The 26379-nt window shown below is 35.1% G+C and overlaps 1 protein-coding gene across 1 annotated transcript in view; it reads right to left on the bottom strand.

Moving 5' to 3' along the window:
• The window catches only part of PCDH15 (protocadherin related 15), a 1264171-nt gene that overhangs the window by 763573 nt on the left and 474219 nt on the right, over positions 1-26379 (bottom strand). Inside the window, exon 4 of the mRNA XM_043926323.1 lies at positions 22873-22986. Coding sequence (XP_043782258.1) covers positions 22873-22963 — 91 coding nt within the window. The 5' untranslated portion in view covers positions 22964-22986. The remainder of the gene's footprint in view (positions 1-22872; positions 22987-26379) is intronic.

Raw genomic sequence — 26379 nt, 5'->3', positions numbered from 1 at the left:
ACCATTCCAGTAGGAATTTTCTCTGTCTTGAGACTATAAAAATTGGCTGCTAGCCTGCAAAGGATTCAGCTCTCCCTTGAGCTGGCTTGCTGTTCTAATAGCATCTCCCACTCTAATAAATTTCATTCTCCTTTCATTCTGCCTCATGTCTGGAAATTCTTTTCCAACCTATATGGACCTTGACAAGGTGTTTTTCTTTTTTTTTTTTTTAAGCGGATTCGTCAGTGTATATTCCTCTTTAAGCAGACAGAGATTTCCAGCCATGAATGCATTGTCAAACTCATAGGTAGATGTAATCATTCACCAGAATATTATGGACTTCCCTGGTGGCTCAGATGGTAAAGTGTCTGCCTACAATGTGGGCATCCTGGGTTCAATCCCTGGGTTGGGAAGATCCTCTGGAGAAGGAAATGGCAACCCAGTCGAGTACTCTTGCCTGGGAAATCCCATGGACGGAGGAGCATGGTAGCTTACAGTCCATGATGTCACAAAGAGTCGGACACAACTGAGCAACTTCACTTACACTTTCCTTATAAAATCTATCAACCACAAAAGTGTGTCTAAACAATAAACTGCATAGCTTTTCCTGTTACTAAAACATATAAAAATGATCTTACAAAGATGTAAATCACTCCAGGACTTGTTTCCCTGATTCATAGGGAAGGGAAAGCTAGAATAAAAACAATTATTTAATAAATTCATATAAAACAGACTTATTTAGCTGACCTATCCTTTAACAATTCAAATAATAAGAAACATTTTCAGGCCAAAAAAAAAAAAATGGAACTATACATTACCATATACTAGGAAATTTTCTAATCTTCTACTCACCAAAATTTACCCATTCTATGTGGTATTCTGTCAGACCTCTGTTACATAAGTGGAATTCATATAAATATAAGTACTATTATTTGAAATCATCTATTTCATTTAATAAAAGTTTTATTGATTAGGATAGGAAAAATGTATGCTGTAGTAACAAAAAATAAAAGAGGCTTAAGACAACAAAATGTATATACTTTTGGTCATTCTCCATGTCCAAATATTTTTCTTTTTTGAATCATAGCTGCTCAGGAAAGCAGGTTGATGGTGGTGAGTAATACACATGACAGAGACAAGAAAATGTAGTAATAATACACTGACTTTTAAAGTTTTCATTCAGAGGTGGCCTGCATACCTTCACTTTGAATCACACATAATATTGTTGTGCATAACTTAGAAAGCAAAACTTCACAGAAGTGCAATCCTGTATTGTACCCCTAAGAATCAGAAATATTTGGTAACAGATCTAATGATTAACTTCTCTGAGAAAAAGATTTTGAGAGAGTCATTACTAACATTTGTGAAACAAAGAAACTGATGCTCAAAGAGATAAAGTTAATTGACCTAAATTTGTTAGGTAGTTAGAACAGGAAAAAGGAGTCCAGAATGGCTAAAAGACAAAGAAGGGAAAAGCCCATGAAAACAGAACAAAGGAAGGTCTGAGTGAGAACCTCAGGTAAAGCAAACAGCCCTCCTATGGGCAGGCTCAGGAGGAGGAGGAAAAACATAGAAAAAGAGGAGCCAAAACTGGGAAGGGGGCTTCTCTTCTCTTCACCTCTTTTGAGGGCATCTGTTCTCTTGGTCTTCTCACACCTCGAGGATGTATTTTCCTTTGGTTGTCAATAAAACTGAGCTATAACACTGGTCCATCTGTCGCTTCAAATTTTTGCTGCGCTGAGACAGAACTGAAGAAATTACAAACTTCCCCAACATATACATTAATCCAATAATTCTAAGAATCAAATACTGATCTAATACCAAAGACTGTTTTTCCCCTTTGTTAACATTTTAAATATTTTAAAGATACTTTGTTAAACTAGCTTATTCTCCTCTATCATCATTAGCACATGAACAATGCTTTTCTTAAAAGGTATTTATATCTTGCAAATAAACATTACCAATTTGCCTAATCCAAGAACTGCAATGTTACCGATTAAGCTGCATCTGTACATGCCTCTCTAGTCTTTCATCCCCTTGCCTCTCCACCCCCAGAGGTGAACGCTCTCTCAAATGCCAGACAAGGGTCATCCTTGTAAGCAGATCTTTCCAAGGACAGCAGTCTCAGGTCTCTTTTCTGTACGCTGTATAACTAAATCGCATTTAATTTGGTATATCACATTTTCCCTCTGCATCTGAAATTTATGTTATGACTAATGTTGGCAAATCATGAAGTTATCTTAAACACATATGTTAAGTAGTTAGAACAGGAAAAAGGAGTCCAAAATGGTGGTGGCTAAAATATAAAGAAATAGAAAAGACCATGAAAACGGAACAAAAGAAAATCCACAGTGAAAACTTCAGGTGAACACACACACCCCCTTCTTGGCTAGCCCAATTTGCATAGGGCAGGCTCAATAGGGAGGAGACAAATGTAGAAAAGGAGGGAGCCAAGAAAGATTGGGGCCTCTCCTTTGGGGTCAGCCTGCCTTCATGCCTCGAGGGTGTACTATCCTTTGTTTGCGGAATAAAACTCTGAGCTGTAACTGAGCTGTAATGCTGGTTTCAAGAAGTCACATGTTAAAAAATAAATAAATAAATAAGCAGGATGCTTAAAGACTTTTGCACTCTGAAATGTTTTGAAATGTACAAAACAGAAAGAAAAGGAAAATGAGCAGATCTAACAGATGAACCTAGGTAAGGTTGTCAGGTTACAGCCCAGCATTGCTGCTATTCAGCTTTTTAGAATTAATAACTGAAATGATTAAAAAAAATACAAAGAAGCCCAAATCTGTCTGACATAATATTTTTAAAGCCCTCAGTTGTATAACTTGTTAATAAGGAACTTAAGACACCAAACATTATAATAAGTCCCATTGTTTTCTAATACTAGAAAACAGGGCCAAGTTTTTGGTTGCTTCATCCAAAATCATGTAAAAATCTCCATGGCTATATTGAGACAAACTGAGAGTAAAATATGAGACAAGATGACTTCATTAAGCTTTGACTCTCCCAAGTGTTTAAAAGCCATCCAAAACTTAATTTCATAGCATACGCTATTTCCTTTGTTTGTGCTATTTTTAATTCCCTCTGAATATGTGGCATAAAGTAACACAAATATGTTACAGTTCTTTAAGACAGAAGTCTCATTGGCCTAAAATTAAGGCATCGACAAGGTTGTGTTCTTTTCCTAAGGTCTGATGGATAATCAATTTATCCATCAATCAATCTTATCTTTAACTTTTAGAAACTGCTTGGTTTCCTTGGCTCACTGTCTTTCCTCCACCTTTAAAAAGTTAGTTGCAGCCAAATGAGTCCTTCTCATTGCACATCACTCCTACTTCTTCCATAATCACATTTCCTTCTGATTCTAAATTAATCTGCTTTAGGATTCCATTCTTAAGGACCTTATATAATCTGGATAATCCAGGATAGTCTGTTTATCTTAAAGTCAGCTGATGAGCTAACTATTTTATTTGAAATATTAATTTTCATGTCCTTTGTCATATAATATATTCATTGATTCTGAGAATTGAGATGTGGGAATCTTTTGAGAGCTATTCTTCTGTTTATCCCAAGGGGTATACTAAATTATCTGGTATGTGTTATGAGCTCAATAAACATGGTAATGAAACAATCAAGATTCAGGACATATTTAACTGGTTTTATTCAGCATCACGGACAGTGCAGGGAATATTAAATTTATTGAATATTTAGAGCAGATGAAGACCCTGTATGTGGACAATGCCCAGTTTTACTTGATAATTAGTTTAGCACAAGAGTATCTTTTTAAAGAATTCCTTACAAGTTTTTCTTTTTATGTAACATATAGGGAAACTATTTCCAAATAGTAGGGGTGAGCTTCTCTTCAGCGTGGTAGAATAGCTGAAACATATGTTCTCTCAAATGTTAGTCCTGCCATTCCTGAGATACCCTTTTGACAAAATAATCTCATATAATGGTCTCACTTATTGATCCTCTGCTCTCAAACACTTGAAGGTATCATTGCATTCCTACCGCTGTCAGGAAATACAATGTATCATTGATACCCATGCCAAATTTCTATCTTTCAGTGCTCCCACATTTGAAAACTCAAGGAACAGAATAGGGCTTCATTCACTAAAGTGCTTAAAATGCTGAAATCATTCTACATTCTTTATAAAAATAAGGAAACTATCCCATTTCTTTTATTCTGTGGCACATATTGTTATTTACATAACAAAAAATAGCTACTTAGACTCTTTGTTGGTTCAGGGTCTTTCATAAAAAAGTTATTATTAAAAAAAAGTTATTATTATTATTATGATTATTTGTAGGGAGTTTCTTCTGACCTTTCTATTGTAAACAAGTTTTTGTTAGATTGGGCAATGGTTCCAATTTTGGGGAGAAACCCTATGCATTAAATCTTTACATTTTTATTGTAATCTAATGAATGCACTAAGAAAAGGAAGAAGTGATTTACCAAATAGTTTACAGATTTATAATCAAGATTATTCTTACAAAATTCAAGTTTAGATTATGGGGGAAGAAAGCTCCCTCAGCAGTCTCCCCATAGGGTTAAGGTATGTGGAGTATATTTGGTTACACTCACCTAAGTCATTTAATATGTAAAATCCTAAAATAATGTTCTTAGGCAAAATTTTATCTGGACAGGAATAATGAAGGAAAAGAAAAAACTGAGATAGCTAATGGGATTAGGATAGTGCCTAGCTTCTATTGTTTATACTCACACCTATCTTGGAATAAAAAGCATACTGCCCTTTTATTTCCTATGTTCCTTGAGAAGGTCAAAAACTCTTAAGTGAGTATTACTCTTAATCTTCCAAAACAAATAACTGTGTTTGATATTTTCATGTTGAATTACAAGTGGGTAATAGGAAATATGATCATTTTCTTTAAATTTCTTTTCAAAAGTTTATGTATATATGTTTATGAATAAATTAGAAATTCATTTTGCTGTATAATGTAGCCACCAAAAACCATAACATTACTTTCAATTTCTGTAGTTTATAAAATGATGTTTAGAGACTCACACAAACATGACCTCTTCTAGTCCATGAGGAAGAATACATATTCCTTGGCCTTAGATTTGTAAAATCTTATTTGAGCAAAAGGTTAAGAGTTAAAAGGTATTTCATGAAGTAGAGTCTGTATTCATTCACTTATAATATTGAAAGGGAAAAAGAGGTCTGAAAACTAAATTTTTTAGAGAAATATTCTGCAATCTAGAATGCTAGACTGACATTCTTTTATTTCTCGATCATTTTGGCTTCAAATTATTATTTGAACAAGTTAATTAAATATAAAATATTAATGTCTTTTTTCTTAAAGGAAAATTATAAATAATTAGTATTCATTGTAGGACTTTCCAATATATAACTTAACTCTCACCAATTTTATATGTGACATGCCTGAAAAGAAATGAATTGGACTATAAAGAAAGCTGAGTGCTGAAGAATTGATGCTTTTGAACTGTGGTTTTGGAGAAGACTCTTGAGCGTCCCTTGGACTGCAAGGAGATCCAGCCAGTCCATCCTAAAGGAGATCAGTCCTGGGTGTTCATTGGAAGGACTGATGCTGAAGCTGAAACTCCAATACTTTGGCCACCTCATGTGAAGAGCTGACTCTTTTGAAAAGACCCTGATGCTGGGAGGGATTGAAGGCAGGAGGAGAAGGGGACAACAGAGGATGAGATGGTTGGATGGCATCACCGACTCAAGGAGCATGAGTTTGAGTAAACTCCGGGAGTTGGTGATGGACAGGGAGGCTTGGATGCAATTCATGGGGTCGCAAAGAGTCAGACACAACTGAGCAACTGAACTGAACTGAAAAAGAAATGAGACTCACTGAATACATACATTAAGTAACATATCCAGAGAATTATCATATTTTTACCTTACTATTATTATTACTATTCTTAGAAAATCGGGGCAAAATACTGATTCCTTAATATTATTGTTGCAAAAATTTCACATCATCCTGAACAAACTACTTACTATTTCACACTCAATCTGTCTACATCTAAATTCATGATCTCCCCTAAAATTGTGGTCTTTTCTATCTCAGCTAAGGTCTTACTAAGGTCTTACTCTGTAACCATTTATCTCCATCTTTGCCTACTTTTACTGCACTCCCTGCTGATTTCCAAATAAATCGCGCATTATACATATATGTATGTGTACATATGGGTTATCTAGGTGGCACTAGTGGCAAAAAACCCGCCTGCCAATGCAAAAGAGACAAAAGACATGAGTTCAATCCCTGGGTTGGGAAGATCCCCCGGAGTAGGAAACATGTATATGTACATAAAATTTCCTTAAAAAAAATCTTTCCACTGGTCTCTAGGTCCAATTTCATTTTCTAACCAACCCTCACTTAAACTACCATCACCTCTTGCTTGTACTGTGTCTTAGGTATTTATCTTATCTAAATGTTATCTTTCTCCATCAGTCCTTACACAAATCTATTCTCCTCACTGTAGATAGTATCTGTTTTAGAAAAAACAGGATCATATCATCACAACTTTCTCCGTCTCTTGTCTCTACTTTTAGAACTCTAATGGATTCACTTACAATTATGAGTAAAATTATTATCCATGCCAGTAAGCCTTGTTCCCTACACACCTCCTCAGTTTCATTAGCATTTGATTTATACTGGCCTTCATGCAGACTCTTGATCATGCTTGATATGTACTTATGGAAACTTCATCTGCTCCCTCCATTTGGAATAATCCCCTTGCCTCAACATTGTTCATAGTCCCTGGCATAGAGACCCTATAAAAGTGTATTGAGTAAATAAATGGATGGATGAATAATGACTAAAGCAATTAGTACTTCAGACATATTACATATGGATTACAGATATCCATTATAGAATTATAGAAAAATTAATTCATTAGCAGAGGTACAGTGATTTATAGAAAAATCAGTGTCTCTGACTGATTAAAGCAATTACAATTAAATTATAAACCAGAATAACCATGATGGGTCAGTTTAGAGGTGGCAGTTCATTTTACATTGCTCTTATTGCCTTACATTTTACAGCAAAATCCAAAGAAAATAAATGTACCTAATGCATTTTATGTAAAAATATTAATCTTTACTGGTGCTTCTCCCATGGATCAACAGGTAAAGAATCTGCCTGTAATATAGGAGACACAAGAGACACGGGTTTGATCCCTGGGTCAGGAAGATTGCCTGGAGAAAGAAAAGGCAACCCACTCAGCATTCTTGCTCAAAAAAATCCTGTGGACAGAGGAGCCTGGTGGACGCCAGTCCAAAGGGTTACAAAAAGTTGGACAGGACTGAGAGACTGAGCACACATTAATCTTTACTAAAGTGATTTTGACCCAAGTTTGTTTGTTTGTTTGTTTTAATAAGTGTCTGTTGTAACTTTCCACTGTGGAGAATGAGAATGAGGTGATAAAATTTGATAAACCTATTCTGACATACATTTTTTCATTTATGTTAGAAGCATCTCTTCAAATAACTCTTTATATTAAACCTGTTCAAAGTGATTTTGAATCTCAAATCTGAAAGAAGGTTCACAAAATGCTTAAGAAATACATTTTAGAAGTCCCAGTGAGGATATTTTATTTTTTTCTAGTGCAATTTTGCAATAGAATTCAATTGATTAATATACTTAGTATAGTTCAATTGATTAGTACAATATATTCAAGTACATATGCTGCAAAACTTAGCATGCATAAGTGTTATGAGAAAAGAGTCTATTTTGAGATTCTCTGAGGTTACAATATCATTTTGCCTTTGTACATACATTTGAAATCTACTTGCTCCTATATACATCTTTAAAGAAAGTATGTCACATTTTTTAAAATACGTACTTGTGTTCTTTGCTAGAGCAATATATAAATTTGCAATTTGGTATATATCCAAACAAGAAATTCCATTTGAAATATGGGTATAATAATCACAAAACCATATAATTCTGAAGCAGATTCAGTTATTTTCAAAATGTATTATTTTTTATATTCTGTCATTGATTTAAAAATATCTATCATTTGTTTACTCTAGAAAACACATCAGCAATCTTAAATTGCAGCATTTCATATTACAATGTATTTGTTTAAGGTCAAGAAAGAGAACTACTAGTTGACATATCTCTGGGGGAATGTGATTGAATCTCATCTGTTTTCAAAGGGCTTTCTCATAAGTTTCTAGTTATTCGTATTAGCAATTCCATTATTGACCAGTTGTTACTACAGTTAATCTTCTCCAGTAATGAGAAAGAGTTAGTAGAAAATCTAGAATTACACAGTTCCTTTGTAAGGATATTGGCATAATCTAACTTCTAACTTTATCATGGGCATTGCATTGCAATTTTTTCCCTAATAAATAGAAGCTGATTTTCTTACTGTTTTTAGAATGTATTGGGTTGCTCAAAAAGTTCATTCAGATTTCTTTAAGATGTTACAAAAACCCAAACGTACTTTTTGGCCAACCCAATAAATTAGCCTCTGTGTAATTTTGGTTCATGCTATGGAATGAAGCAGTTAGTTTTATGTATCAAATGAAGACTCCTGAAAGTCCTTTGGGCAGCAAGGAGATCAAACAAATCAATATGAAAGGAAATCAATCCTGAATAGTCACTGGAAAGACTGATGCTGAAACTCCAGTATTTTGGTCATCTGATTCAAATAGATGACTTATTGGAAAAGTCCATGATGCTGGGAAAGATCGAGGACAGAAGGAGAAGAGGGTGTCAGATGATGAGATGTATGGACAGCGTCACTGATGCAATGAACATGAACTCGGGTAAAATGGGAGATGCTGAAGGACAGGGAAGCCTGGCATGCTGCAGTTCATGGGGTTGCAAAGAGCCGGACACAACTGAGTGACTGAACAACAAAAAACTAAAACACATTACAAATGCTTTCAAATGTCACTTTTGGAGATCTGCTTTCAAAAAACACATCTAAATGGGCTAGAGAAAAGGACTATTGGGTTTAATGGATCCAGGGAGTTCTCAGTGATAAACATACATTGCCTACACTGGCTTGGGTCCAGTGTCAGTAATTCATTGGATAATATTCCTTCTAGTTTTCTTTTCCTGGGAATATATTTCACTTTGTATTGTCAAACGAACGCCCATGAAATTAATATTTAATAAATTATATTTGACAAAGATCTTAGTTTGAATTTAAATCTTGGAAATTTAGAGCATACATTGAATTTTTTCCCAAGTTCAGTATCACTGAGAAGGAAATTGGATGGCATCTCCTTTAAAGTGTTCCTCATCTGATAATAGACAGAAGCTTTAGAGGTTTTAAAATATATGTGTGCATTCTGGTAATTTTTATATCATGAGAATGAAAATACATGCTGGGAATTTTTTTTTCCTTTGGTCTCAAATACTATCCAATTCTTTCTATAACCAGAGAGGCTAAAAGTCCAGTTTAAGATTATCTTATAAAAGTAGACCTAGCAGTTAGAAATATGAAGTACCTGTAGCCAAGGAAATGCTTACTGTGCCTTCTAGAACTTAAATTAGCTAAAGTGAGGCAGAAAGATAACAAAAGTTGAGACAGAGAGAAAACTGTCTCAAAGAAACAGGAGGGAGGTACAATTAGAATGAGTTGAGTGAAACATATTTAAAAAATGAGAAGAATAAACTAATTGAGAAATAGATATGAGTGAAGAAAGATAAACAAGAAGGATCTAAAAGAAGCCTCTTTTTTAAAAAAATGAAACTAATAAAAATTGAGAAAAATTTGAAGGAGGTAAATAAAACATAGAAAAAAAAATGGAAAAGGTGGGGCTTCCCCAGTTGCTCAATGGTAAAGAATCCACCTACCAATTCACAGTCATGCATTAGGAACCCTGACCCTGAAGATCCCAAATGCTGTGAAGCAATTAAGCCCGTGTACCACATCTACTGAGCCTGCTCTAGATCCCAGGAGCCACAACTACTGAGCCCTTGAGCTGCAGTTACTGAAACCTCACTCCCCAGAGCCCTTCTCTACAACAGGAGAGGCCACTTCAATGAGAATCCTCTGCACTGCAATGAAGATTAGCCCTTGCCCGCCGCAACCAGAGAAAGCCCTTGTGCAGCAACAAAGAGCCAGCACAGCCAAAAATAAATGAATAAGTAAATAAAATTACTAAAAAGTTGAAATGTTATAAATTGTATGCCTGACACTTTAATAAATGCAGCTGAAAATTTTCACAGGATAGAAATCATTCAAAGAATTGTAGTATGCAGAAATAAGTATATAGAAAGCATAGCCATTGTTCTAAGAAGTTGTCGATTTAATATAGTGTGTGATTGTATGTGTGGCCTGTGTGTTTGTAGAAATGTTTTCAGATAAAAGAAACCAAAAGAAATATTGATTAATGAATAATAAACCCAAAATATATTTTTATCATTTCCTATATGCTAGAAAACATGCTAAACAACTTACATACATACCATCAGTTAATCCTAACAACAATCAAATCAGAGTTGCTGTTATCCTGTTTAACAGATGGAGATCTAAGTCGTAGAGAGATTATATAATTTATCAAAAATCACATATTGATTTTGCCAGGATTTGAACAAAGTCTATTTGATTCCAAAGCTCAGGCTTTAACTACTGTGCCATAGATGATCTTTCATATCCCACATACCAATGCTTCATCATTAATCCTTTCATGTTTCCCTTTGCTTTGACTGCACATATGAATTTATATGTATCAGATTTAAATTTAAAGTAGCTCCTTATCCATTTTCCATTTAGGTCAAAAGTGTCTCATCCTATAAGTCTTTCTTCCACTAACTACATCTGATACAGACTGTAGCACACCTCCAGGCAGACAGCATAAATGTCATCTTTTTAACTTCAGCCTCTCACAATCTATATACAGTATATTGATTTATACTTTTAATCCCTTTTGCTGATGTTTCATATCATGTAGGCATTAACATACATGAGGTCAAGAAGTGTATCTCATTCATATTTTCAACCCCAAATGTAGCACAAAACTGGTATACGCTAATAAACATATATCAAATAAAAGAACGTATAGTAGAAACTGATAATAATTTCTATCATTCTCTTAAGATTCCATGGATTAGTGTTCATATTATTATACTTTAATGACTACTGTAGCACTTTATACTCAGGCTGTAAAATTCAGGCTACCTAAGCTAGGATTATGACTCTTAGATGTAGGAGCTGTGTGACTTTAAGTGAGATAGCTTGATATCTTTAAAGCTTCAGTTTCCTCATCTGGAAAATGGGAACAACAATAAAATTTATCTTATGGTGTTTTACTGAACATGAGATAGATTAAATTATATATATATATATATATACAGCTGAACATTCCTTTCTTCTTGCTCTACTAGAAATCTGGCTATTCCCAGAAGATGCTATTTTTCTGTAGCTCTCTCAGTGCCTCATTGGGATGGTGGCTGCTTTATTATATCCTTACATCACTAGGACTTGAGGTGGGGTATGTATTCTTAAGCATACTCTTCTTTTCCTATTAGTACTGCCATCGTATTAGAAAGAAAAGAAAGATTAAAAAAAAGAAGAAAGGAAAAAAGAAAAAAAATCTTTTTATATCTTCAAATACCCTGCATTTCCTCTTCCTCCACTCTCTCTCAAAACCACTGCAAATTTTCATTCTCAAAATTACCTCAAACCATCCCTATCAATGCCACAAATGAGTGCCATGTTGCTAATTCAATATTAGGTTCTCACATTTCATCTTACTTGATAAGACGACGTAGCTGATCACTTTCTCCTAAACATGTCTTCTTCCTATGACTTTCAGTAAATCACTCTCTTCTAGTTTTCCTCTCATTAATTATCTCCACATATTAATGTTCCTTTTGATTCTTTCTCATCTTCCTGGACTATATGATCACTGTGTTTATGGTTCATTTCTAGCCACATTTTTTCCTTTGATGATCATTGACCACATTGATCATTCAGACTCTCCTGATGCTTAGACCAAATATACTAATATCAAAAATTCTTAAATGCTATATTTTTTGTTTTCTCTATATCCAACACACCAGCAAACTCTATTGATGTACCTCAAAAACGCATTGATAGTCAACCATTTTTACCTCTGTCATGAAAACCTGGTCTAAGCTATCTTTATTTTCTGCCTGGAATATCGTTAATACATTTCTCACTGGTCACCTTGATCTTAACTGATGATTCGCAATACAAGGGTCAAAGCAATTTCGTTGACACTTGTGTGAAATCATTTCACTCCTCTGCTTGAAACACTCCAGCAGCTTTCCGTCTCACTGAGAGAAAAAGACAATGTCCTCCCCTGCCTGAAAGGCCTGGGCAGTCTGCCTTCATCCGTGCCAGCTCTCTGATCTCGTCTCTTTCCCCTTCTGCTCACTCTGCCCCACATTTCACCCACCACAGTTGCTTGTAATTGTGTTCTGCAAACAGAATAGGCATGTCCCCATCACGATTCCCTTTCACTCTTTGTGATCTCTGCCTTCAATGCTCTCCTAGGAACCTCCATAATTTTCCCATAATCCTCCCTGAAATTTACACCAAGGGTACTTCTTAGTAAGTTCTTCCCACACTTTCCTATTTAAAATTATGTTCCCCAAAATATCTCCTTCCCTGCTTAATTTTTTTGACATAACCTCTTTCATATACTAATATACTACATAACTCTCTCAGTGGTTGGATTATTTTCTTTCTCCCTCCAACATCAAGCAAACCTCACCTCACAAAAATAAGGATTTTGGGGGGTCTATTCTGCTGTTTGCTATATTGGGGCTTCCTTGGGGGCTCAGTGGTAAAGAATCTGCCTGCCATGCAGGAGCCGCAGGAGATGGGGGTTTGATCCCTGGGTTGGGAAGATCCCTTTGAGGAGGGCATGGCAATCCACTCCAGTATTCTTGCCTAGAAAATCCCATGGGCAGAGGAGCCTGGGAGGCTCCAGTTCATGGAGTCACAAAGAGTCGGACATCTAAATGACTAAGCACACATATATCTGCAGTTCGTACAAAAAGGCCTGACATCTAGTAGCCTCTGTAAAGCATTTGTATGAAACTATATAAGCTTCTATAACTGAAATGTTATAACATAGCATGTGCACTACACATGAGAAGACATCATATGTATCAAATATAAATATATCAATACAATGTGAGTAGAGTGTGCATTATGTCTAAGCTGTTTGTCACATAGAAATCACCCAATAAATATTAGTTATAATTGGTAGAAAATTTATATATGCACAGTAGACATTACATATGCTTGCTATACCTGAAGAATGAATGAATAAAAAAATCAGCATAATGTATTATTCATGTTACATTAAAACACTATAGCTTTTCCTCTATGAGGATACCAGCAGAATTGCATTCTGTGCATTCAACAGACCAACTGTGGCCAAATTCTGGATATAACCACGTAAAATATTGATGACTGAGTTAATATTGTCCTTTTCATACATGATCTAAGAAGCCTGAACAACTGTCATCAGTATTCCAACTATTCAATAAAGCCACTTAGTAAACAGAATAGCTGAACATTTATCACTGAGCAGCTGATTGAGCAGCCCTGAGGGGCAGTATAGGATCTTATAAGAGCAGGGAAGATTGGTATCTGGAACTAAGAGGCTGATGTCAGAAACAATTGGCACAGTGTGATCCACCAACATTATGAACAAAATGCCCAGAACAGCTGCTAATAATCAGAAAAAGACAGAAAACACACTGAAGAAAGGAGAGATTCACTGTGAGTTTTATACAAAGACTTTTCTAAATGATGCACTCTCAAGGGATAAAAACCGAGTCTCTAAAAAAATTATATAATTTACCTAAACTCTGTTTTCCTATAGAATCCTAAAAAGGATGCTATGTGTAATATCTCCATAGCAGAGATAATTATTGACTGCTTTGGTTCCTATGTCAATATTGAGCAGTGCCATATAAATAAAACCCTCACTAGATGTGTCTTTGAATTACTGTTTGAACTCCAAGTACTATCGTACTTGCTCCTATATTAGTAAAAGGCACTTCATCTCTCAGTTCTATTTTTCTTTATGGAAGGCATACTAATTTAAATAATCACTAACTGGGTCATTCTGCCAGGTACTGAAGGAAACAAAAAGTAAATGAGACTTTCTGTGTTCAGAAACTTATAATCTAAACATAGAAACAAACATTATTTGACTTAATATAAAGGGGATGAGGGACATTAATTATACCAGTTTCCTTGAGGTGTAATTGACAAAATTGTATATATTTAAGGTGCACAATATATGGCTTGATACTGATACACTGTAAAATGAATGATTACCAGAACCAAATTAATTCGCATAACCTAACACAACCATCACTTCACATAGTTCCTTTTTTTTTAGTGTGGTGAGAAGACTTAAAATCTATTCTATTAGCAAGTTTCCAGTATATAAGCCTACAGTATTATTAACTATAGTCATCATGTTGTACATTAGATTCACCAAACTTATCCATCTTATAACTAATTGTTTGCACCATTTAACCAACTTCTCACTTAATATCATTAGTAACAACATCAAGGAGTAATGAGCAATTTGGTTTCAAGGTATAATTAGAATTGAGAAAAATCTCTGAACAAAGTCATAAAATAGCATATACAATCCTCAATTCTAAGATGTATACATCTTAAATCAGAGCACCAGTATTCAGGATTCTCCAGGTTTTCCAAATTTTCCAATTCTTCACCTTGAAAAATAAAAATTTATTCTGCAAACATTTTCTGACTACTTCATCCCAAAATCTTCAGCAGATTTTGCATTTGTATTCTCCCAAAACACATGTACTATTTATGCACCTATTATTATATAAATCATCGTATTGATTATATACCTCATTATTATACTTGAATGAAATAACTGCCTCATTTTTGTTTCCCTAATATCTTTCGTGGAGTTGATATTCAATAAAATGCAAACCAAATAAATGTTCTATAGAGAAGTGAAAATGTGGACTAGAGAAAAAGTGAGAATATGTACAGTGGACATGTAATAATTTGAAAGTGCTGTGAAAGGGAAGTTAGAGAAAGCAGAACATGTCCAAGGAGAGGAACTTTATAATTGTTAGAAAATATTCAAACTGGCTCATTATAAAATATGACTCTTTATGAAAATACAAACAAAAGTGGGGCAATTACAAAATCACGGACTAGAGAAAGGTAGAATATTCACCAGGAAGATCATGTCTGATATACAGACAATCAGAAAAAGTCAGTTTGAAGAATCACTGAGGAAAAGAAAGTTGCAAGAAAAGTAGATCAATAATGTTGTTTGCTGAAATACTACAAAATTATAGGATTTGTCCAAGAAAGTAGTCATTGGGGACTTTAGAGAGTGCAGTTTCAGTAGAGATGTGAGAAAACCCAAACTGCAGAGCTTAAGGGAATTGGTGCAGAAGTCCTGGTAACAAGTACAGAGATTTAATCGGAAAAGATTCAACTAAGAAAAGCCACTCTATTATGAGTTGTATCAGAGCCAAGCAAGATTATAATTACACTTTTGCTCAATTTCGATTTTTATTAAGAACAGTTAAAATGGATTCCACCTTCTCACACAATTTGGATGTGAGTATTTTATGTTTCAATGGGTTCATATTTTTAAGGTTGTTAGAACCAGAGAGGGAACCATCTACCTTCCTGGTGATCGTTAATTTTATTGTATTACTTATATAGTGAATTAGACCTATTTCTTTCCCTTTCTCAACAGGACAAATGAAAGTATCTGAAATGTCAGTACTTAGCTATTCTAAGTTACTCTGGAAATAACATTCTTGGGTTATGGGTGTGTGTATGTATTAGCACAGAGAAAGTCTTCTTTTTTTTTTTTTTTCATTTATTTTTATTAGTTGGAGGCTAATTACTTTACAGTATTGTAGTGGTTTTCTAAAGTACAATAATTGTTCTTATGTGTCTCACAGTTTATTTATGTATTTACTTTTTGGACTCTTTAGCTCTCTGGCTCCCAGGATGTACAGATGGGCTTTAACTGAGCCTATTACTAGTGTTCAGAGAAACTACTGAAGCAATCCTTCTAGGCAAGGGTCAGAATATAGAGAAGTTACAAAGTTAACATTTTTGAACTTGCTTACTGAGAAATTATTGTGGAAACAAGAAAAGATATATGCCTTTTCAAACCTCTGCCCTAAAACAAAATCCAATTTGGAGATACAGGATCTATAAGATTGCTCACCTTCAAAAAAGAGGAAATAAGAAATGCGAATGTGGGTACAAACTAAAGCAGAGGACACAGCCAAGCTTTTATCTGGAAATGAAATTTAGACATTTAGAAATGATATTTAGAAAATTTTACTGGAGTAAGTACGGGTGTGAGAGTCAGACCATAAAGAAGGCTGTGTGTCAAAGAATTGATGCTTTTGAACTGTGGTGTTGGAGAAGACTCTTGAGAATCCTTGGACTACAAGGAGATTAAACCAGTCAATTCTAAAAGAAATCAGTCCTGAAGATTCATTGGAAAGACTGATGCTGAAGCTCCAATACTTTGGCCAATTGATGCAAAAAGGCGACTCATTGGAAAAGACCCTGATGCTGGGAAAGATTGAAGGCAGGAGGAGAAGGGGACGACAGAGGATGAGACAGCTGGATGGCATCACTGACTCGATGGACATGAGTTTGAACAGGTTCCAGGAGATGGTGAAGGACAAGGAAGCCTGGTGCACTGCAGTCCACAGGGTCAAAGAGTCGAACATGGCTCAGTGACTGAACAACAGCAAAGCACTGGAAGTGCTGTTTCTTGGCATATTATTCTAAATATCCTATAACAACATAATCTAGATGGCATATACACATATATCCAAAAGTTTATATAGCTTCAAGGAAAAATGACACTCAGAATTTAAAAACTCAGCCTATAGAAAAAACAACAAAGTTACTCTGAAAGCTTGAATTTAATATCTCTGAATAAAAATACACTCTGTAAGATGGAAAAAATGAAAGGGGTAGATAAGAAAATATGCCTATATTATACTAAGATTAAAATTTGCATAAAAGATATGCTATGTGTGGTTTCAAAATGTGTTATCTATTATATATGAGTGCATGTATATTGTTCAATTTCTTTCGATGTGTGATGCTTTAAGAAATCATATTTAAATGAAAGATGTTTCAGAGACAATCAAGTTCATTGAAAATTACTTAGGTATGGTCTCCAATAATCATCTTTAGTTATAATTGAAACAGACTCAAAAGAAACTATTGCATTGTACTATGTTCAGAGAAATAAAATCAGTCATGATTTTATTGGAAGCAGAAACTCCAATACTTTGGCCACCTGATGCGAAGAGCCAACTCATTGGAAAAGACCCTGATGCTGGGAAAGATTGAAGGCAAGAGAAGAGGACAACAGAGGATGAGATGGTTGGATGGCATCACTGATGTGATAGACATGAGTTTGAGTAGGCTCTGGGAGTTGGTGATGGACAGGGAAGCCTGGAGTGCTACAGTCCATGGGGTTGCAGAGTCAGATATAACTGAGTGACTGAACTGAACTGATGTTCAGAGAAATATAATGTTGAGAGGAAGATGACCTGAACTAAACTTGGAAATAGCAAACTGAAAAAAAAAGAAATTTTACAAACATTTCCAGAATAATACTAGGGGGACCATGTGTATCCCACAAATAGACCAGTACAGTCCATGAGGCAAGGCTATTGCTATAACAGTGCCCTATGTGATAATCTGTAATAGTCTGGAAACATGAACAATTAAGATTTTTTAATTCTTCTTGCAGAAGAGTTAAGTTTATGTAGTCACTTCTTCTTAAGGTATCTAAAGGGGGGAAACATCATTCTAAGAAACATAAGTGTTTCTCCTCTTTGGGTGATTTTGTTTTCCTTATAATGCTATTATTAGCATTGCAATTTGTATGCCATTCTCTTTTAAGTTTATTAGTATAAACCATTGTCACTCTACTTTTTGACCTCTAGACATACTTGATAAAAATGAAGTTTCCAGGCTTAAATGTCAGATCTTAGAAGATTTTAGTCTCAGACATTAAAACATGGCTATACCTTTAATGATGACATATCTATCTCATCACTGACTTTCCATGGATTAATGAATTACCTCACAAGCATAACAATACACCTGGAAATGTTCCTCAATTTTCATTGCAGGGTTCATTTGAATTAGTAAGCCCTCCAAGGAAAAAATAGAGTCATTAATACTTTGAAAAATAAAATGGGACTTCCCAGTTGGTCCAGTGGTTAAGGATCTACCTTTCAATGCAGGTAAAGTGGGTTCTATCCCTGGTTAGAAAACTAAAATCTCACATACCATGGGGCACCTAACCCCTTGTGCTGCAACTACTGAGCCTGCACGCTCTATAATCAGTGCTCTGCAACCAGAGTAAGTCCGTGAGCCGCAATGAAGAGTGCTCATGCCACAAGGAAGACCCAATATAGCCAAAATAATAAAAATAAAATAAAATGCAATTTAACCAAGTTAAGTCTTCAAAGAAGTGAAAGTGTTAGTTGCTCAGTCATGCCCAACTCTTTACAACTCCATGGGCTATAGCCTGCCAGGCTCCTTTGTCCATGGAATTTTCCAGGCAAGAATACTGGAGTGAGTTGCCATTCCCTTCTCCAGGGGATCTTCCCAACCCAGGGATCAAACTTGGGTCTCCTGCATTGCAGTAGGTAGGTTCTTTAACATCTGAGCCACCAAGGAAGTCTTCAAGGTGTTCAGTAAATATGAACAGATATAAGGAAAGTATATATAAATTGTGCACAGGAGCACAAAATACTCATTATATATATATATATATATATATAAACATAAAAAGAAACAATTATTTATACATAATTACTAGTAACAATAGAAATAAAGATAAAAAATATTTTAGTGAACACTGGTGATGTGCCAGATAGTGTATTAAACTGCATAAAAATGAGTTTCAGAGAGTTATTTTTAATAAGGAAACAGCCTTAGGAAATATTAATATGTGACTTTTTGAGATTGTAAACAGCATCTCTTCAGACAGTTGCTCTGGTTGTGCAGCATATAAGGGTTTCATTCACATCATAGATATATGCTAAGTTACATAATAGTTCAAGGGCAAGATGGAAGATTTTTGGCTTTCAGGCTGAATACCTGAGCAGTTAGGGAGAACCCTTTCCTTAAAAGAGAAAAAACAAAAACTTATGTTGACTTTCGTGGTCTGCACACACTTAGGGAATCTCTAACTCTCTCTCTCTCTCAGGCACACACACACACTCACACACACACACTCACACTCATTGGCACATATATTCTTTTAAAGCTTCTCTAACACTCTAACACTTTGATTCAAAGTTAGTTACAATGTTATGATATATGGTTCTTTTTAAAGAAATACTGTTCCTAGCTGATCATGGTAGTATTATCTAGTCAATATGGACAATCTGAAAATGCAAAGAAAGTAATAAAAAATGAAAATAAAACTCACCCCTTATATACCATTTTCCTTCCTTACTTTCTTTCTTTCCCTCCCTTTCATAATTCACTAATTCATTCAAAATCAAAACAAACAAAAAAAAGGAAAAAAACACAAACTCCATGGACAACTTGCTTTTTTTTACCTCACTGTGAATAATATGGTAGAATAAGGAATATGGTCTTAATATCTTTTATCCCACATGATACATAATTTAGCAGATAGCCCTGCCTCCTTTGCTTCCAATGGCATCCCTGTGCAGGCTCCCCACACTCAATTTGGGATCATAGCACATGTTCCCATTTCAAGAAAACTGTCAGGACTGATAATGAATTAAACTGTATGCTAAAATAACAATCCCAATACTTTCATATTGGGCTAGAGTAGCTACTAAAACTATAAATCAATTATGTTTTCCAATATTCTACTGGCTAGCTAAATTCTGACTTTTAAAATTTAATTTGATACTATCAATCTCAATTATGTATTTATTCTTTCTTAAATCTGCAGTTATCAAACAAATGAAATGTTCATTACAAATAGGTCATCTGCAAATTTTATTATTGCATCTAAAAACTTATCCCAACAAATTTGAGAAATATTGAAAGACTCAAAATTTAGCCCAATGTCTTAAGTAAAAAAATTTTGAAAATAACAATTATGCAGTAAACTTTTCTTAGAAGCTGATTCACACATGTGGATAATACTAGAATATTCCATTTCATGATAAAATATTTCTTGAATAAATAGTATTTTTTCCCTTCCAACTTCCACATGCCTAAGTAAGGACATACACAGAATAAACACAGGAAACCTTTAATTTGAAAGTCCAGAAGAATTCTATTCTTTAACATAAGAAAAATATAAACTGCTATACTAATAGCCTTAGAGTATTTAAAATTTTTCCACCTTCATATTTCTCTATCTTAGATCCTAACTATGTATAGAAGTCAGGTGTCAACTATCAGATGGGCTACTCCAACCAGTAAATCCAACCAGTAAACCTCTTAAACTTTTTTTCACACATTTCTGTCATGAATAGGATTATCACTTCATCTTCCTTCAGTCTAATCACACCTGCATCCTCAAGAATTTGGATAAGAAAAAATGGCTCAAGAAATCCATATCACATATTTCACTTGTGTTATTTTGTGCGTTAGACATGCTTTGTTTACTTCTGATTTCATTCCTGCATAATATGGGTGCAGACTTTAATAGGGATTTTAAAAAATAGTAGCTGTGAAAACCATTTTCATGAACAATAACATATAAATGATGTCAGAGTCTCTTACTGAGGGAGACCAGAGAGAAGTAGGCGACCTACAGAAATGTGTTATTACTTCTGGGGGGCGGGTATCAGAGGATGCAAGTATGGAAGGAATGATGAAAAGCACATCAAGTTGAGAAACCTCTATAAAAAAACTATACAAAATTTTTGTTTCTTTGCCACAGTTCATTGGAAGTACTGATGTTGAAGCTGAAACTCCAATACTTTGGCCACCTCATGCGAAGAGCTGACTCAATGGAAAAGACCCTGATGCTGGAAAAGATTGAGGGCAGGAGAAGAAGGGGACGACAGAGGATGAGATGGTTGGATGGCATCACCAACTCGATGGACATGGGTTTGGGTGGACTCCGGGAGTTGGTGATGGACAGGGAGGCCTGGCATGCTGTGGTTCATGGGGTTGCGAAAAGTTGGACATGACTGAGTGACTGAACTGAACTGAACTGAACATATCCTTTCAGTCTTCCTAGGTGTTGAGCAACTTAACTCCAGAAGGGAAGAGCTAAAAAGGCTTTCTAACTGTGGCTGGAAGGTTTCCCATGAGTGCAGTGAGGGGGCAGCCTTACTGTGAAATGTAACTTGGCAGGTGTGAAGCTATACTCTGCTTCAGAAAGTTACTTCACGGTCAGTGGTGACCTGATGATCTTATTTTGGAGGCTATCAATACAAGCACATTTAGAAAGACCAAGAGCTGAAATGAACTTATTAAAGAAGCTAATTTATAGCATTACAGGTTAAACCAGGGATTATTTCCTCTGATAACCTAAATTACATTGCTAAAAAGTACAGGGTTTGTGAAAGTCTAATATGAGTAATGACAGTCCTTCCATCTCAGTGTAAACACTAAATATGAATAAAAACAGAATGCCTTATGGCATGAATAAATATTAACACACTGATTTGTCGTCTATTCTTGGGGCATAAATTAAAATCTATTATTCTACTTTAAAGTCATGCATTTTTAAGTTCCATTGATTTTTATTTTTGCTTTAAAGTAGCAATTACATTATTTATTTCTTACTACACTTTTAACTTTGTTGTTAGACCGGAGACTCACAATCCTTATAAATGGCGATGACAGGGACATTAAATTCAGATGTACTTGGAGTAAACACTGTGCTAATTAGCTGAACTTTCCAAGGGATTAGACTGTTGACTTTATAAAAAATAGTTGATATTGTGAATTATTTTGCAAATCCCTAAAGAGGCATGATTTTCTAACATGGAGGACCGAGAATGCTTTAATATGTATACAATTCCAACACTGTATGGGGGATAAAGTAAAATTCTTTCATCTATCATCAGATTATTTAATTTAGCCAAGCAAATCTAACAACAAAAAAAAAAATACAAAATTCACAATCTTTGATGTCTCTAAGAGCAAATAGGTAATATGACAACAAATGACTAGTAAAAGTAATAAGCATATTAATAATAATAGAACAAAGCAGTTTTATTGAATAGTGAACTTCTAGGGTGGGAAAATTTATCCATTTTTTCTTCTGTTAGATAGAGAGATCCACCTTCCCATTAAGTAGTATTCAAAGACAGATGCCTTCAATATTGAAATATCTAAGACTGGCACATTTGGGCCATTGCAGATATAACATGTTAAATGGTTCCATAGAGCTTGATGACTAATGTATCTTTACTAAGTGAGTTACTGTTAAGGAATGACTCAAAATCTGATGCCAAGTCTTTTACACTTTTTCACTCTTTTCAAATAAAATAGTGAGGGCATGAAACCCCCCAATTGAAGTGCTAACACTAAAATCACTTATGACATCCACCTTTGACCCCTTCAGAGATCTCTTCTCATAGGGAATTTTGGTATTTTTCATATTCCTGATTTTATCCAAGGCTACTGTTTGTGTTTGTCTAATGGTTAGCAAATATAATTTCATGTTGTTTATAACAGTTAAGCATTATTTTAGTGAGAACATGTAAGTGTTCAAATAGAGGCTGAACTGGGTTTTCTACCATGTTGCAATCCTTATTAAGAAACAAAGTGCATCAGATGTTACTTTTGCAAGATTATTTTAATTAAAGTAAATTATTGCAAGGAGTCGCCAACTTTTAAAAATGAACTGCAAATTAGCATTATTCATTTCTATGATGTACGGCATTTTCCATAAAAATCCTGGCTAACGCTAAAGGTCAGAGTAAAAGCACCCTTACCGTCATCATATTGGCCCGAGCAGACTGTGAAGAGACAACCGAGGATAATCCCTGAAGTGAACCATTTCCAGAGAGAAAACTGTTGGAACATCTTCTGTCAAATTCCACTCAAGGCTGATCTGAAATAGAAAGAGGGAAAAAGAAATGTTTGACAAGTTCATTAATCTGTTACAGGTAAACACACCTGTCATAGCACAGAAAAGCCTTAATGACTTCATAGTTAATTACCTGTGCCACACTATCCATTATCAAAGTAGCATAATTGTTTAATGTACTAGAACTCATCTACATGAGTTTGCAGATGAGCAATCTCTAAGAAAAGACATCCATTCTGTTATTTACTTTGTAAGCAAGTAAGTTGAGATGTTAACATACTGATGACATTAGAACATCTTTAAAATTGAGACCCTGTGAGTGAATCAAATGCCAATCAGTTTAAGTCACTGAATTTATCTTCGATGTAGAACAATTCAATTATAAAATGTAAGTTTTTGCAATAACTTAAGATGTTAAGCTGTTGGTGTCCTACATAAAATTTCAATAGCCATTTGTCTTATGGAATTACGTAGAAAAACCCACCATCAAAACAGAAATTCATTTTTAGTAGAGTGACAAAAGATTGACTTAACCATGTCATATAAGACTAAGAATAAGCCATCAGTTTTTACCACATCTGTCTTTGGAAACATTTGCATTAATTTCAATTCTTTTGTTTTTCTTTGCAATCTGCCAGTAAATAAAGAAATTGAATGAGGTGTTAGTGGCCTGTAAGCAGATGGGCCAGTTTTCTGTCTCCATCAGAAAAGAAAAAGTGAATTAGCCTAAAGGGGCAAGAGAGACCATGAAGGTTGTGATAAATTGTAAAGTGCAGGGTTTGTCTGGAGAAACATGTGGGGATATAAACCAGCGTTACTGAGTCTTCTGATTTTCCAGAACATGATACATTTCTGTTTTCCATGGTAAATTTCAAATTTCCACGTGAGACTGCTGAGTATTTAGATAGTTGCCCAAAACTTTTTATAGATTAAAAGCATCTGGCAGGTCATACTGTCTTCTAAGGTCCTTCAGTTTACAACTCCTGCCAGGGATTCTCTCTACTAAACTACTCATGGGTAAGGTCCTTCAGAATGCACAAAGGAAATAATTTGAATTTTACTTTCGCGTGTATTTTGCTAAATTTGTATCTCTGCTTTATTTTTGTGCATTTTATGAGGTTTATTTGCACAATAACATGCAAAATATGCAATTTATTTAAAATCATATTAAAATTACAAGCTCAAACAATTTTTATTCATGGAATGAAAGTGAAAGTGAAGTCGCTCAGTCATGTCCGACTCTTTGCAACCCCATGGACTGTAGCCTACCAGGCTCCTCCATCCATGGGATTCTCCAGGCAAGAGTACTGGAGTGGGCTGCAATTTCCTTCTCCAAGGGATCTTCCCAACTCAGGGACCAAACCCGGTGTCCCATATTGCGGACAGATGCTTTACCGTCTGAGCCACCAGGGAAGCTCATAATCGTGGAATCCGTGGTCCATAAATTTCAAGTCACAGAAATAGATCATAGACCTTCTAAAATGGAATATTTCTTCTTGTGTTTCTTCATCTTAATAAAAAGAGTGTCCTTTTTATCTAACCCTCACGTATTTTCTCCCTCTAACTGGTAAAGAACTCAGCTTCTACTTTTATAACTTCTAGGCAAAGATAGAGCCCATCATTAAATATCAAGCAACTATAAAAATACATGTTTATTTTAGGAAAGGAAAAATAAAATTGACAAATACGAGTCATTTTAAGAGCAGTTGATTAGAGTGGGGCTTCTTTTTAAATTCAAGTTCTTCAACTTCCCAGTTATGACTGAGCAAATGAAATAGCATCTCTGTCTCACCTCATTATTAACATGGAGATACAATCGTGCCTACCTCATAAATTTATTTGGAGGATTAGGTAAATGGCTATAAATACATGCTTAGAAAAATACCTCAAAGAGAGCACTCCACAAAGCTTAAAGTAAGTGTTTTTGATTCATCATCTATGAAGTCTTCAAAGTGGTTAAACATACATTTTTTCAACTCATCTTGAGTGAAAGCTCTAAGGTAGGTATTATTGTCTCTACTCTGTGGAGGAAAGGATATGCTCACAGGCTCAAGGTTACAAACTCATGAGTGGCTGAAGTGGTGGTGAAGTTTGTAAGTTTGAAATTTCTGCTCATTCCATTACAAAAAAAGGACAAAACAATTTTCAAGAGAGCACATGGTTCTGGTTTCAAACTACATGGAGGCCCAGAATAGCTTGCTGCATTTCTTTCCTGGATACTAAGGAGAAATACTGCATACTTCTTCCCAAACCTGAAGTATATATAAGATTTGTGCAAATAATGGCTTAAATTCCTTTTTTTTTTCCTAAAGAAATGTTACAACATTAAGAAACAGAAAATAGTGTTTAAATTTTAAAAATAAAGGAAAAACACTTAAAGGATATTAGAAAAAAAAACAAACAAAAAAGCAATATCCATTTTCTTTACTAGTTTTACGCTCTCTAGAATTGCAGGCAAAGTACTTGCAGGTGCTTCAAACAACACTCTAACATGGTTTGTACTGTTATTATCAATTCCATATTAAACACTGCCTTGTTCCTTGAACACAAAATTTCCCTCCAGATCTCCGTGGTCAGTAATGCTATGCTCTATCAACCTAGACCATGCTTGATTCTAAAAAGAAATGTAGGTGACCTATAAATAATATCATTGTGCTTGCTTGTTTGGAGGTGATTGACTATACCATATTCAACACTGTTATAGTTAATAAGACATGGTTTTGCAATTGTGATTTGAAAACACAGTTGATCCCTGAACAACTCAGGGGTTAAGGACACCAATCATCCCCCTTCCTCCAACCAAAAATCCAAATATATCTGCATCAGATGACTTATCCAAAAGCAGGAAGTTAAACCAATTTGGATAGAATCAAGACTCTAGGTTGCTCTCAGTCCATGTATTGTGATTCTTGGGCTTCCCAGATGGTGCTGGTGGTAAAGACCCTGCCTGCCAATGCAGGAGACATAAAAGACGTGGGTTCAATCCCTGGATTGGGAAGATACCCTTGAGGAGGGCATGGCAAAGCACCCTAGTATTCTTGCCTGGAGAATCCCATGGACAGAAGAGCCTGGTGGGCTACAGTCCACAGGATCACAGGGAGTCGGACACGAGTAAAGCAACTTAGCACACACACACACATTGTGATTCTCTAAGCAAACACAAATTTTCCTCCACACTTGAAGATTTGTAAAATAAAATTATAGGTGCTAATTTTATTGGAAAAAAAAAACACATAAAAGTGAACCTGTGCTATACAAACCCATGTTATTCAAGGGCTATCTGTAGTATTCTACTGTCAATAATATTGGGGGGGGGGGAAGCAGGTTTTCCAATTATGTTATAATCTTATACATAAGTAGTTTCAGTTTCATGATATTTACTATATATTTTCTGTAGTCTTTGGAATATTTT

This window comes from Cervus elaphus, chromosome 15 (genome assembly GCF_910594005.1).
Source record: "Cervus elaphus chromosome 15, mCerEla1.1, whole genome shotgun sequence".
NCBI classification, from domain to species: domain Eukaryota; kingdom Metazoa; phylum Chordata; class Mammalia; order Artiodactyla; family Cervidae; genus Cervus; species Cervus elaphus.
The sequence above is the reverse complement of the archived record's forward strand: the minus strand, read 5'-3'. Positions and strand labels throughout refer to the sequence as shown.